This window comes from Antrostomus carolinensis, unplaced genomic scaffold (assembly GCF_000700745.2).
Source record: "Antrostomus carolinensis isolate BGI_N321 unplaced genomic scaffold, ASM70074v2 scaffold48221, whole genome shotgun sequence".
Classification (NCBI taxonomy): domain Eukaryota; kingdom Metazoa; phylum Chordata; class Aves; order Caprimulgiformes; family Caprimulgidae; genus Antrostomus; species Antrostomus carolinensis.
Genome location: NW_010292982.1, coordinates 12,730 through 27,254, shown reverse-complemented (window position 1 = coordinate 27,254; position 14,525 = coordinate 12,730). Strand labels below are relative to the sequence as shown.

At 43.4% G+C, this 14,525-nt stretch overlaps 1 protein-coding gene across 1 annotated transcript in view; it reads right to left on the bottom strand.

Annotated features, from left to right (window-relative positions):
• PCSK2 (proprotein convertase subtilisin/kexin type 2) overlaps positions 1–13,701 on the bottom strand; it is a gene marked incomplete at its 5' end in the record, with an annotated part of 33,021 nt that extends 19,320 nt beyond the window's left edge. The window contains 3 exons of the mRNA XM_010177126.2: positions 4,204–4,379; positions 7,015–7,103; positions 13,625–13,701. Of these exons, the coding sequence (XP_010175428.1) occupies positions 4,204–4,379; positions 7,015–7,103; positions 13,625–13,701 (342 nt within the window). The remainder of the gene's footprint in view (positions 1–4,203; positions 4,380–7,014; positions 7,104–13,624) is intronic.
• Between the last annotated feature and the right edge of the window lie 824 nt (positions 13,702–14,525).

Genomic DNA, 14,525 nt, shown 5'->3' with positions numbered 1-14,525 from the left:
AGTGGAAGGGGGCCCTGCTGCTGGTAGGGGGGTTGGGACTGGATGAGCTTGAAGGTCCCTTCCAACCCAAACCACTCTATGATTCTATGACAGCCCAGATCAGTGACAGGTTGGTGAGTTACTGTGACTGTGAAGAAACACATACATTTTCTCCCTAAACCCCATAACCTGCTGCTGATCACAGATGTGGCTCAGACAGAGTCTAGAGCCCAGATAATAAAATCTCATTAAGGCTATCCATTTTTTGCTCCTGGCAAGTGTGTTTAAAGAAAAGAGAGAGAGTGCATGACAGAGGGCATTTTCTGGATCTCTCTTTCACCAGACAGAGCAGCCTTTGTCCCTCAGCCTGTTGCAGACAACCCTGACTCGGGCGCAGTCTCCCGTTACAGCTGGCAGTCAGCCTCAGGTGCCTCCCAGCCAAGGGCGAGTGCAAGATCTCCTCATTAGGCAGGTACTGGACACTCACAAGTTTCAACCTCATCTTCAAAAACTAGAAGTTGTATTAAGTCCTTTCCAGTTACGTCTCAAACACATGTTTTGTAGCAGCTGGAATCTGCATCAGGTAAGACTGTGGGTCTGTGTCAAACCAGCGCCGGTAAGTGCCAAGCTGCCTGTGGATGTTCGTGTGCATGAAACTCCTCCAATCCCTGTTTCCAGCCCGGTATTTCAGCTGTGAGCTCATTTATCTTCACAGTGCAACTACCACTATTCAGTGACCCAGTGACTGCTGACTGCGGCCCCTGAACAGAAGTCATGAGATAACACAGCAAAGAGCAGACTGCACTAAAAATGAGTGAGATTGGGGCTTAATAACAAAAGGCAGCTTGAGTCTCCTTCCCAGTACCTTCTGATTCCAGGTATTACACTGACACCAGGTTCACACACACGCCATCTCAAACCTTTGTGTTCAGCCTCAGAAAAGCAGTGGGTAAAAGAGTACATAAAGGAGTTGCCAATGTGATGGACAGATTCTGATGTCCTTAATTATGCTGTTTTAGTGCTGCCTTTACTTATGCTATTTATCTTACAAGCAAAGAACACACCAAAGCCAAGGTATGGTCAGGAGAGAAGGTAAGAATTAGCTTAACAAATGCCAGGAATCGGAAATGGAAGAGGAAAGGTAAGAAGATGGGCTTAGCTCACCTGGTTATAGCTGTACAGCTTCAAGCCATAGAAACAGACAGTCAAACAAGAAGTAAGTCTCACAGTTTCTGCAGGTAACATCATCTTACCCTTCTCAGGTGACTATTTTCCCCCAGCATCCCAGCAGCTCTGGAAGGGAGACTTCAAAAGGACTTGACAGCGAAAGGAGTTTGGGGGAAGATGAAACTCTTGTCAGTGTGTTTCTCCTTGTGCCGGGTTCCCAAGTGTGGTGGCACCAAGGTAAACGTTACCTGTGCTTGTTAACTCAGTGACCTGCATATTCCCCATAGGAATTTCATATCAGTCCCATTTATTTATTTTCAGTTTACTGCAGGGAGATCTATCTTGTTTTGTGCAAGAGATCTTACAACATTTCCTTCTAAGACATTTCAAAGTATTGCTTTTACTTTAATAACACATTCTTATTCCCAGCAAGTTGCTTCCTCCCTGACAATATTTCAGCTTCATCACTAATTCATGAACCATCACTCTGGTGAGAATCAGCCCTAGACTGAGAAAAAGAATTCCTACATTTATTTGTCTCTCGGTTTATAAAAGATACTTTTCTCTTTAATAAGAGGCCTTTTTATTCTGAAAAAATGATCATAAATCAGATTTACATTTGCACAGTCAATACAGAATTTGATGCATATATTATAGCCCTAAACTAGGTAAAAGGGTTTTATATCAAAGGCTGGTTGTCTTCCTTTACATGCAGGAAAGTCTGTAGTGGGTTTTTCAAAGCACCATGGAGGGCACCCAGCATCTACTGACAGCTTTAAATATCTTCAGAAAAATTAGGATTTCCAAAAAAGAAACCAGGTCAAACTACACCCAAAAAACCCTTCTACGACAGGAACTGTAATGAGCAAAATAGGGCAGATAAAGCTATGAACACAATGCTAAAGGAGTTATTTGGGGTGGAGCTGTCTCTTCCTCCACGTATTGCCAGGATACTGCCACTATAAAATTAAGTGTAATTGTCCCTGGCCAACAATGTCTTTCTGAGGTAGAATCCAGCATTGTTCTTTCTGCTCTCTAATTATGCAATGGCTGTTGGAGAGAACTGGTTTCCTAATGCAGGCTCTCCTGTTCATTTTATGCTTCCTGATAAGGTACAAGAGCAATCCTTCCCAGAGCACAGCTCAGCACCACCATTCTCTCTCCTTCACAAGCATTCAGCCTGAGAGATCTCAGGGCCTCTTCTGACCTTAATATTGCAAATTATTTATTGAAGATGATTACAAACACTTTTGAGAGGAAGGAATTAAAAAAGTAACATGCCCAACACTCCCAAGTATGAGACTATGACCAGACAATAAAACAGAAGAGAAGAACCCCTTCTCCTGTACTTCACATTCAAAGAGAAGGTTAATTCCAGTATAAAGCCCCAAACTAAAGCACATGGTGATAGGATACTGAGTTAACTGAAAGATCTTTTAAATACCAAACTGCAAAACAACACAACTACAAATTAAAATCTGCTTCTCTTGAGAGGGTAAAATAGTTCTATTTAGTTTAGTTTACATTCCCCTGCCAGGGTTATTGGTGTCTTTTCTGGTACTTTCCGATGAGTTCCACATGGGAGGAGAATAACACTAGAATTATATGGAAATTCTTCTATATTCAGAGTTTCTCTCTGCTCCATCCAACATTAGTGGAAGGAAGATCAACTACCCACTAACCATAAGACACCAAGGTGTTTCTAAAAAGGTATTAACTATGTCACATAAAGACAAAGATTCTCCCCAAGACAGGAGTATTTAAAAGATCTTTATGGAAACTCTACATAAATGAAAGAAAGTTATGAGAAGAAACACAGCTTGTGTAAGATGGCTTCACAGCAACTCTGAGCTCATCAGAGGTTTGTAAAGTTTATACTCCAAAACTGAGGAGACTCAGGAGAAATCTGTGACAAGCCTTCCTGCATTACTGCAGTACATTGCTTATTTTTATGAGCAATAGCGTGAAGATGACTATAATTCATCAGTTATAGGCAAAACATTTGAGGCTGAGGATTTAGGAAAGCTTTAGATGCTTCAACTACCTACCACAGCAGTAGATTTAATTATCATGTCACAAAACACCGTAAACTAAATGTGCTGCTCACAGTGAGGTGGTAATGAAGAGTGGGAGAAACTGGCACAAGTAAGAAGAAGAAATAATTTGGATGGAAAAGTGAGTAACTGCAGAGCTCCCACACAAAACCACCCCAGCTGTTCTGGGGAATTTCAGATCTTTTCATTATGGAAACCCATCTATGATCAACCAAGGGGAGGAGGCTCATTCCCTACAGCACCAGGAGAAGCTGTGGTTTTCCTGGCTGCATGATACCAAAGAGATGGAGACAAGAGTCGTGCAAGGTTTGTTTGGTTTGGACTGATTTGTTTTCTTTTTGAGTTGTGGCACACGTTTTATCTGATTTTATAGAGTGCAGGTTTAAGAGATTCCAGGCTGATACCAAGTGTCTTTAACAAAGACCACAGACTGTTCCTAGAAGGAGGTGGAAAGGTGGGAATAAACAAGGAGGCTCCCACTACTGCTCCTGATATTCCCTACCCGGGGAATAATACTACTCCATGGACATCTGAACAGGTGTGGTTCAATCACAGCTCTAACAATGACCATATATGAGTGACCTGGAAGGTACTATGACCTGAAAGCCAAAATGATAATTAAATTTGGGGCACATCAAAACAGACAATGCGATGTCATTAGTACAGCCAACATGTTTCAACCTGGGGAACATTTACAGGATCAGGCTCTTCCATTTGGACTGTGATGGCATTGGAAAAGCCTTTGCAAGCTGACTAGAGATAAACGCCGTTCCATGCAAGAGAGCACAGTAACCTGAGACTACACAATAAAAGCAACGCCACAATACTGCAGAGAGAACATCCATGGACACTGGAATGTGCTGAAAGTTGGGACAGTTTACACAACTACATTGTGTTCTGCAACATCTAGGGGAGGACCACGTATTCCAAAGCCACTGGTTTCAGTGTAAGTGCGTGTGTATCACTCTGCCCAGGTACCCAGATTGTTAAATAAGACTGTTACCTTGTTCACACCATCTGCCATCGCTTGCAGTGTTAGCTCTCTAGGTCCATCCACTGTCTTTCCATTATCAGTTGGTCCCCAGCTGGCACTATATATATCTATGACTTGAGGCATATGACTGATAGAGGAAGCCTCAATGATGTCGGTCATAAACGGCTGGTCAAGCATTCGAATACCTGTAGATTGAATCAATGTAAACATGAATTATGCATTACCCAGCACAAGATGAAACCTCAGTACCTGGAGAAGTCCCCCAGTTACAGGTATTTTAATTCACTGGCAGTTTCACCCACTCCAGTAACTCTGCACTCGCCATCTGCACTTCATCAGGGTGTGCTTACCCAGCAGGATGGCAGCACTTAAACATCCAGCCACAGCAACGCAGTGTGGCCCAGAAAGAGAAAGCACCTTCTTGTTAGCTTTCTAATTACATAGCATTTTCCATCTACTATTTGAAAACCCTTTTAAAACAGTAGTATTCAGTTATCTCAGAATTTCATATCATTTAAATAACATTAATAGCATTTAAAATAGTATTTTATAACAACTAGGGATAAGCACTAAGGCCCCCCCATCTCTAATTTATACTCCATGATGCATTTACACTTCATTAATTTTTCAAGTAATTTTTCTGTTTATTTTGGTTCTTCTCCAGAATGTAATCAGAGAGGGGAAACACACTACACAACAATTTCCTGGAAAAATATAATTGTGTCAACATGCAGACGCAAGAGCAAAATACGGCCAGTATTTGGAGAAAAGCAAACTAAAACCTGCTTCCTTTAACCCATACTGCAGTAGGAATCAGGTTAAGAGTTTAAACAGTATAATCCTAGGACATGCCTGCTTCATAAAACCTCAAAGTGTTGGCCCTAAGCAAGGCAGAGAGTGTGACAAAGGCAGCAGTGCAAGCCCTCACATCCATCACGCCCCCCACACAGGACAGTTTCACTGATAATAAACCTCTGGGCAGCCTCTGGATGAGACCTGAGTAACCAGGGATACATTCCAACTCTCATTTGTAGCCTTAAGTTGAAGTTCAGTGTTTCCCAACAGTTTTAGGACACAGATGGGACAGAAATCAATGCCACGGAGCCAAAGAGTGCAAATGGCAGCGAGGACCCTGATTTAGAAGCTAGTGCTTTTACTGTATTCAATACAAAATCCATGTGCCAAATGTGAGGCTGGAAAAAGTGCTATAAGCCACAAATAAAAACCAGACCAAGGATGGATATTCCTGATCTGCTAATTCAAGCTAGAAATCATGAAGTCAAACTCAATGAGTGAGAAATCCCTTCACATGCTTGTAAAATACAGGTGTGCACTGAAATAACAGAATTAATTATTGACTCCAGGGAGGTGGGGGAACAACAGGAGGAGCCAAGCCATCTGCTTTGATTTCAGGGCAAAAAAGAGGTACAAGAAGGAAAACACACGATGCCCCAGATCCTTGGCTGCCAACGTCCAATTCCACCTGCACACACAGACCCTGGACCGTGTCAGCAGCAGATTCTCAGCCCTAATGTACGTCCATGTTCCCACAGACCACACAACAGCGCTCCAGGTGTGTGCTGTCCTCGGGCAGGAAAGGCTGGCACTTCCAAAACTCTGTGGGGATTTTGCTACAAAGCAGACAAGTATGGAAGATTATTTGTAGACTGTCAGTGCTCAGAAAAGGCCTTCAACTCTTAATTTTTAAGCAACCAGCTTGAAGATGTACAGATGAGATCCACCCAAAATCCCATGCCTCAATTCACATACCTCTAAAAGTAGTTATTGCCAGAATGCAAACATGAAATATCTCATCTCTGGAGGGGACATTAATATTCCTGAAGAAAGAGGATATACACCAGACCAGCCTGGCCAGCTCCTAACTCTCGGCATTATCTCCTGGGGTAATGGCTTAGCAAACATTGCTTGGTGCCCTTCTGCAGTGGAGATTCAGCTTTCAATCGTGCAGGTGATAGGCAGCCTTCTCCAGCCTCTACTGACACTGTAGGGCCTGGCCAAGCAGAGCAGAGCTGCCCACGCACACACGCTGCGAGCCACTCCCGAGAAGCAATGGGTACATCCACACGGGAGTTGCAGTGTGGACTGAGGGATGAAATGGAATTCATAATCAATCTCTGCTTGCTGTGTTTGTTCTCATCATGCAGCAGTCTTCAGAGTGTGAAACTGAACTTTTTTAGATTAGACTTAAACGAATATAGGTAGTCCAAGAGTCTAACTCACTCCAGTCCCTGTATTCAGTCTATCAGGGCAGACAAGAGCTCATTAGAAGTGAAAACATCCAACACACCTGAGTTGTGAATGCTGGGTGCTAGGTACCACCCACTTCATTCTGTGCATCTGCTCCTACCACTCTGCATTGCATGTTAAAAGAGAGGAAACCAACAACTGCAGGGATTTACAACACTGCAGGGCCCGCCCTGCAACAGCCTAAAGAAAAAGAGCAGCATGGGATTTGCCTTTTCAAGTACAGCTTCTAAGTGCAGCACCAATTTATATTTTACCTTCTGCAAAATGAGACTTGTCACAAATGATTCTGCAAGAATGCAGGGAAGAAGCATTGAAAACCAGTATACAAACATGAGCAGAGCTGTTCCTTCACAATGTTATGAAAGAGGCTAAGGCCCTCAATTGAAATCCAGGGAGAAATTCCTCTACCCAGCTACCGTGAAAAGTAATAAACACATGGCCCAGTGCCAAGCTGCAGTGCTGTCCTGGGCACTGCTCCCTGCCTCTGCAGGAGAAGTCCTGCCTGAGACACAGCGGCATAAGGACCAGTGACACCTTGAATCGCTACCGTACCTGCCACCTTGGAGTTGTACGCAACTCCCACGCCGCAGATGTTGTTGTTGGCAGCAGCAGACACCTCTCCCGCACACCTTGTCCCATGGCTGCAAAAGGGAAGACAGAGACACCACGTGAACCCCACCCAGCCAATGCAGGTGCTGAACTGAGCTGCATCACCACCATCTTGTGTCTGCCCCACAGTCAGCTCCCCGTGCTTCCCAGGAAAACTGTTCCAGGCAAACTGTGAGAGTTCTACAGGGATACCTGGATGAGCTCACTCCTTCCTCAAGCAGGAGATAATCGAGTTTCCCTCTGCCATGTGAGCGATGCTTGCTCTGAGGTTAACATGCCTACTGAGGCTTCATTTAGTTGTGAAGTTATTCAGACCTTTTCTTTTTAACTCCGTCAAACAAGTTCTGCCTTGTTACCGTCAGTAGAAACAGGCCCTTGGCAGACCAGTGCAAATACAAGATCAATATTAATTCCTTTATTTTTGTGACTTGACAGTGGGACACCCATTATTTTGAACCCCACAGAACAAAGTCTGATTGCCCTTTTACTGTTCAAACGTGTACCAGGAGCATAACCCTGCCCACAAAAGAAATGCTATGGAAAGAGGTGGGTGCAATGTCAACCTGGTGTGGCAGAAGGGAGCCAGGAGGGTCACTGCACCCCCTGGCAGCAGAGCCGTGGCCTGGCTGGCCAGGCCCAAAGCTGGTCAGACCAAAGACATGTATCCCCCTCCTCCAGTGCCTCATTCCCAGCAGAGCTGATGAGGTGCTCCAGCTTGTCAACCCACAGAGCTACTGCTTTATGCTCAAGTGGAAAGTGTCTCTCCTCGGACACAGAGGTCCAGGTTCAGGCTGACACATGGCATTTCAAGAACACTTGGTGTCTCTGAAGTGCTTCACAGCTCTTGTCAGAGCCCCTTTAACTGGCAGTGGCTCTGAGGCAGTCCTGCAGCAAGACAGATCGCATTCTCCTTTCTCCTAAGTCATCACAGAAATTAAACCACAGAGAAGATAAATATGGACAATATAATCTAGTTTAAAAAAAAATAGCAGAGCGGCAGAAAATAATAGTGAAATCTGTGCTGCTGTCAGGTTTTTTTTCGTTTAAGATGTTGAATCAATACGAATCCATCCTCCTGCTCACATCAATCCACTCTGTGCATTAAAACTGGCATTGCTCCAATAGCATGCTAAGGATTCGTGTGATTAGCAGGGCTGTATTCTCAGGGCTATACAGAGTGCGAGTGCCAGATGAACCATCCTGGGGGGCAGCAGAATCATTTTGCTTTAATCCCCTTTTTCTTTTTTTTTTTTCCCCCCTCTCTCTCCCCCTTTAAGTGTCTCTGGCAAAGGTGAGTGTAACATTAGTAAAGGGGTGAGAAAAAACACATTCTTTTTGCTGCTGTACTTGGAAGAATATATTTTTAAAAGCAGCTACACAAAAGAAAATGACTGTCCTTGAATGTACACAGCGACTTGATCGTGAAAGGGTGAAGATTTCATGCAAGTTCCTTTTACCAAGGGGGCAGAGAGGAGAGCGATACAGCTTTCTTATTCAGCTGCTGGAGAAATTTCTTTCAACAATCAAGCAGGTTTTCCCTCATGCCCTTGTTCAAGGAACTGTGAAAAAAATGTAGTGTTGCTAGGCATTCATTATCTAGTCACCTGTGGGCTAGCTACAAGCCACAGAGCAGGATAAATGGCTTTGTTAAAAAACTGCCTTGACTGATGCTGGGGTGCAAAAAAATTGGTGACACTGCCAGCTCTTTCTCTCACAGAGGGAAAACCTGTGTTAGGACCTTCCTGGTGAAAAGATTTTATCAGAAGGTCTTCTCCCCCATCTCACCGGCCCACATGATGGAGACTACAAACAAACCTGTTCCAGCAGCTCAGGGTTTAGACACTGAGCTGCTGACTGGAGAAGAATCACATGTGAGTTAGTGCAAATGCATTTGGTTGCATTATTAATGGCAAATAGCAGACTTTTCCAATTTAGCCCCATTTGCTGTTCATGTACCATTGATAAACCCATTGTGGTTTCTATGAAGTGATCCGTGTCATGTGCACAAATCACAGCTTTTCTCTTCACTATTATTTCAATGCTTAAAACAAGGGAATAGAAAACAATTAAGAATATTTTCCTCTATGAAAAAGTTACTTCAAAGGTAAACCATATATTAGCATGCAGAGCAAATTTTACATAAACATTACATAAATGCAAACATTTTACACGAACATTCATTAAAACCTAAGGTGGGAGAGGGGGATTCAATGGAAACTCAGTTTTGCTTTCAGCTGGTTTAAATAACGTATCTGTACTTGTTATGAAATATCACTCTGCTTTGTCTTTGAAAATAATTTCTTTTTCTAAAACCTACTGCCAATGGTATTGTGCCTGCCCTTCTATCAACACATTTTAGAAGCGTCAAGAGCTGGCACAGATTTCCACTGAGGTGCTTTGAAATGCTTCTGCAGACAGCAAAGGAGAGATTCATCCAGCCCAACTTCAGCTGTCTGCAGGGGAGGGCTGTGCAGAGCTGCAGTCTCAATAGCTGGGACCATCTGCCTACCCTGACCACTTCAGTTGCTCACACTGGGCAGCTGTTAAATATGCAAAGCTCAGAGGGCACTTTTGTGGGGCAAATGCCATCTCCTTTTTACTCACATGACACTGTCAGCTTCTGAGCATTTGAGTGTTTGCACAAGGGTAAGTGTTGCCCTGCTCTGGGGAAGGTGCAGCTCTGCCTGCATACAAACATGCCAAGAACCAGCAGCAGTGCGGTGACTCTTCCTTGACTCGTGTCCTAACACTGCGGGTGGAACGAGCTGCTAAATCTGTTTAAACCAATTTTCAATTATTATGTTGTTTCCATTGACTGAAAAATGAGGAGGAGGGGAGCAGGTGTTTCTACCCCATTAACAAGTGCTGTCTAGAAGCCAAGGGGAGTTCTTTCCTTGATTCAATGATATTTTGTTCACATCCATAATAAGTAAAGGACATTTTTACCTCTGAAGAATATGGGTTTCCAAAATAACGATTTTTGCCCAGCTAACTCTTACCTGGGTGAGAATACACAGAATACAAAGGCTACAGGAGTGGAAATAATTATTGGTTATTTATATCATGGCAGAAATGTGTAATCTCAGTGCTCTGAGATGGCGAGGCCTGAGTTGTGCCTTCTGCATGCTCACAACAAGAAACCAGAGGGCTGTACTCCTGTGGGTACCTCCACACCACACAACAAGGTACATGTCAAGGTACTGAACATGGTTCAGGAGGAGTGGGTGTTAAAAAAAGTCTCAGGCAGTTCCCAAAGTGGTGCCTAAAAACCACTGAGCGCTGTGGAGCTGCTTCTGCTTTTGGGAGCATGGTTTGGTTCAGGTCCCTTCACTGCTCCTCAGGCTCAAACCCAGCCCTGCCCCATGCTGCACCCAGCGTCCCCTATCCTGGCTTGGTCCCCAGGCTGTGGGTCTGAACACAGCCTGCAAGCAGTCAGCATGGTATGCACGGGAACCAGTCTCTTGACTAGGCAGCAATCTAAGTGCCTCTCCCTGCCACAGCAGCCGGACTGCCCGACTGCAATCTCCTGCCCCACCACGTTGCCCCTTCCAAGCCCACCCTGCTCAGTTTCACAGGCCAGTGGTTGCTAGATGGTAAGGCCAAAGTGCTTCCACCAACCTTAAAAAGCACCAAGTGGAAGGGGAATCTGTGCTTACAAGCAGAGCAGCTGTGATTAACGAAATACTCCATGCAAAAACCTCTCCCTTTTTTTTCTTAAAGTCTAATGACACTTTGCACATGCAGCTGGCAGCTCACAAAAGCCCCTTGGTTCATCTCTTTAAAAAAACAGTCCTCTGCTTCTTGTTCCACAATCACTTGAATTGCTCACATAGAAATGTATTCTTGACAGAAAAAGGGATATTACGCTATCCTATTTCTAGTCTGATCCTCCTGCATGCATAAAACTCAATGGGAGATACATCACTGACTGCAAACTGAGCAAAATGGAGCCTTTCTTGCAGGTCTCTGAATGGCTTCTCTGTGTAACTGCTCCCTGTCCGGACACACCTGCGCAGCTGCAGGTACGGACAGACAGCCTGTCCTACACAGACAGTTGTAACTTACCGGTAACAGTAATTCAGAAGTTATGACAACAGGTTATCTATAAGCATAGCAGCTTGATTAACAGCATAGCAAAGAAATAAGCAAAGGAAAAACATAGTCACAACTACTCCTGAACAGCTGGCCATGATGTGTTGTTCTGCACCCCCACCTGGAAAAAAGATGAAATCTTGCATCTTAAAGCCTTCTTGAATTGTGCAGGCAGGAAAGGGATGCTTTACTGAATGTTGTGTTGCTCCCATAATTTACCTTGCAAGGCAGAAAATTCCCTGTCTTACCAAAGAAACCTCAAAGTTCATGGCAAAAAATGCTATACTTTCTAGTTATTAATTTATTTCTGGAAAGAATAATGAAGGAAATCAGCCAAGCAATTTCTGCATTGCTTTTCTCCTCCTGACTTGAGCTCTCCATCCCCTCAAGAAAAGAAATAAAAGTGTTGCAGTTCTCTGAAAACTAGCACCACGTTTTCATCAATAATTACAGATCAGGTCACAGATGACCATGCTGCTCACCCTTGATTCTTCACTTGGGTGCCTGAAGTCAGACAGAGGCACCGGGAGCCAGAGATCACAAGCCTTGCCACATCCAGGATGCTCAAAGCCTGTTTTAAGAGACTTTAGGAGGTAACTGCTTCCAGGCCCACCTTGCAGAACACAGGAGGACTGCAAACTGTGCCCCACTATAAAATACTTGATAGCAGTACAATCAGTGTTAATGGGGCTTGGCAGAACACACTTAGTTTTATGAAGTTCCACGCTGAAAATGACACAAGCTACCATTACCCACTAAAGTTAAATTTAATTTCTCTCCGTGCTGCTCCAGTGCTAAGCTCTATCTTTCCCCTACAAAGATCCTTTGCATAAATAAAGCGAGAAAGGCAGCAGACCTTCACAAATTAGAGCCCTTGTCTTTCTTCAACTTTCCATCTGCTAATTGGATTCATACTAGTTTAAAAGTGTCAGATGTCCTTTCCTGAAATGAAGGGGAAATCTCATTGGCATCTTGCTTTGGCTGAAAAATGGCAGGACTACAAAGGAGGACATCACAGCTCCTAAATCTGTTTGATCCATTCCAGGGAGCCTGTGTCTGAGGTGGAAGCACAGCTGTTCCAAATCTTTGTTGTGCCATTATGAAAGAACTAAAACTGATTTCTTTACAAATAAAAACAGATAAAGCCACACAAAACTCAGGGGCCATCAATACACCCATACTAAGTTAAGAGATGAAAACCACATAAAATAGGCCTGAAATATTTTTTGATAAGCACTAAGACTGAACCCCAAAACCTTTACAAGTTTTCAGATCCTCAGTGCTGCTGCTATGTAAACATTGGCAACATCAACGATATATACAACTAGAAGACATTTAGAAATTCAATGGAAAATAACTTGAAACAATTTTTGCAAATCCAAGCCAGAACCTGCCTGAGACCCTGGGGAGTATGCTGCAGAGCCAGAGATGCTGAAATCACCAAGCAGTAAACACACCTTCTGGGTGTGCCTGGGCCTCTGCACCCCAACTACCTCAGTGCCTTGCTGGGAACAGTTATCCTGTCAGAAAGGGCTTTTTCATGGGATGGATGCAGAATCCAGGGTACACAGTTTTTTTAAAAAAACCTTCAATGCGTGTTTCTGTTCCATTCTCAAAAAATCTGAAGCCTTGTATTTTAGGCCACTCTTATTTATATCCTACCTTGAGGATCAGACCTTCCTTCACCTGCTGGAAACTGGCTAAGTTCAGAGCAAACTGACAGAGGAGTGGGACTGGGGCAATCGTCATGTGTTCGAAATACAACAAGCACAGCTGCACTGTTGATTCCAGGTTTATAAACACAGAAGAACCAAGTTCCCAGTCAGTGTACATGGGCTTTAATTCCTTCAGCAGCTAGAAGTGTCTCAGAATGAGCCCTGAAATGCTATCCATGTACACTGTCCTTAAATCAAGCTGAAAAGACAGATGATTCAGAACTTATGTAAGATTTAATTGTTTTTAAACTGGTCATTCTACACCATGCTGTTTTTCTGCCTTTCTAGTCTAAAAACAGATGAAAAGACCTTTTTTCCTCCCAAAGCTTTTTCCTGTCTCCAGCTTCCTCCCTTTAAAATTAGACAGCAGTGATACTGCCTCAGACAGAGTAGATGGGAAACCAGTCAAAATTATGTTAAGCACATACACATTTGTGTTACTGCAATGTCCTAGGACAGCTGACAGAAGATGGCACATGGCTATCAGCCATTCTAACACTTTGCATGTATACTTTCTGAAGCACCAACTTCATTTATAAACCATCAAATGGTTGTTCAGTGCTATTTAGACATTACCTAAAACAATGGGGTCGTAAGTAACCTCTAATTTTCAAGCAGTAGTGAGACTGCAGGTTCTCTTCTGGCAACCACTGAATTTAGCAGAAAAGAGGCATTCCACAAATACCAGCAAATAGTTATTCCTTAAGCAAAGCAAAGCGAAGAGCAGGCTGCTCAAAGCCATTTACCTGTTGAACCAGTCGTCTGTATAGCGGGGGTAAGGGTAGGGATCGTTGCTGCTGAAGTCATAGCTGGCTTTGGCGTTCTGCAAAACACAAAGAAGTTCGGTAAGTCAGCAGAAAAACAGATACGCAGGGCGAAGTGGAACACAAACTGAAGGGGGAACTGAGAATCATCAGCAAACTTTGTCCTGTTTGAGATGCATCTGGATGCAAACTGGCCTCTGTTGTGCTGTGCCATCTCCCTCACCTGGCGAAAGATGCTTTCTGGAGTGCAAAGCCTCCTGCAGACCATTAGTATTTCCAAACAGCGTGGCTAATTGTGAGGTGGTATGAGAGCTCAGGTTACTGCTGAGGGACTGTTCACCAACACTTACAAGAGTATTCAGGTGTTACACTACTTGCTGTGGCTGGTCAAAGGTTAAATCCTATTTTCCAAACAGTGGTGGACATGACACTTCAGTCTTCCATTACAGAATTATTTTTTAAAAACTCATTTGTGGTACTACAATGAACAGTCAGATTTCTAAAAGCATGTCAATGCCTAGGAATGTAAATTTCTCAAAATTCAAATGTGCATTTTGCACTGCATTAATGGTCAGCACATACGCCTGAATAATCCCCTCATATACTTTCTTGGTCCTTTAGTTGTCTGAACAGCTTCACAAATGCAGCTTTCAGGCACTTTTGAAAATGTCATCCCATATCTCTGCTTTTCATATAAATCTAAATCATTCCTGATTTTGCCCCATCAGCAGTTAAGGACACTCAGCAACTTTTTGATGCTATATCTGAGAAGCAAATGGGAAGTTCCAGAAAGTCAAGTGTCATCTTTTTTCTTCTCTCTTAATGAAAAAATAAATAAAGGGTGACTGAAAATTAAGCTTTTAAAAATATTGAGAAGCCTCCT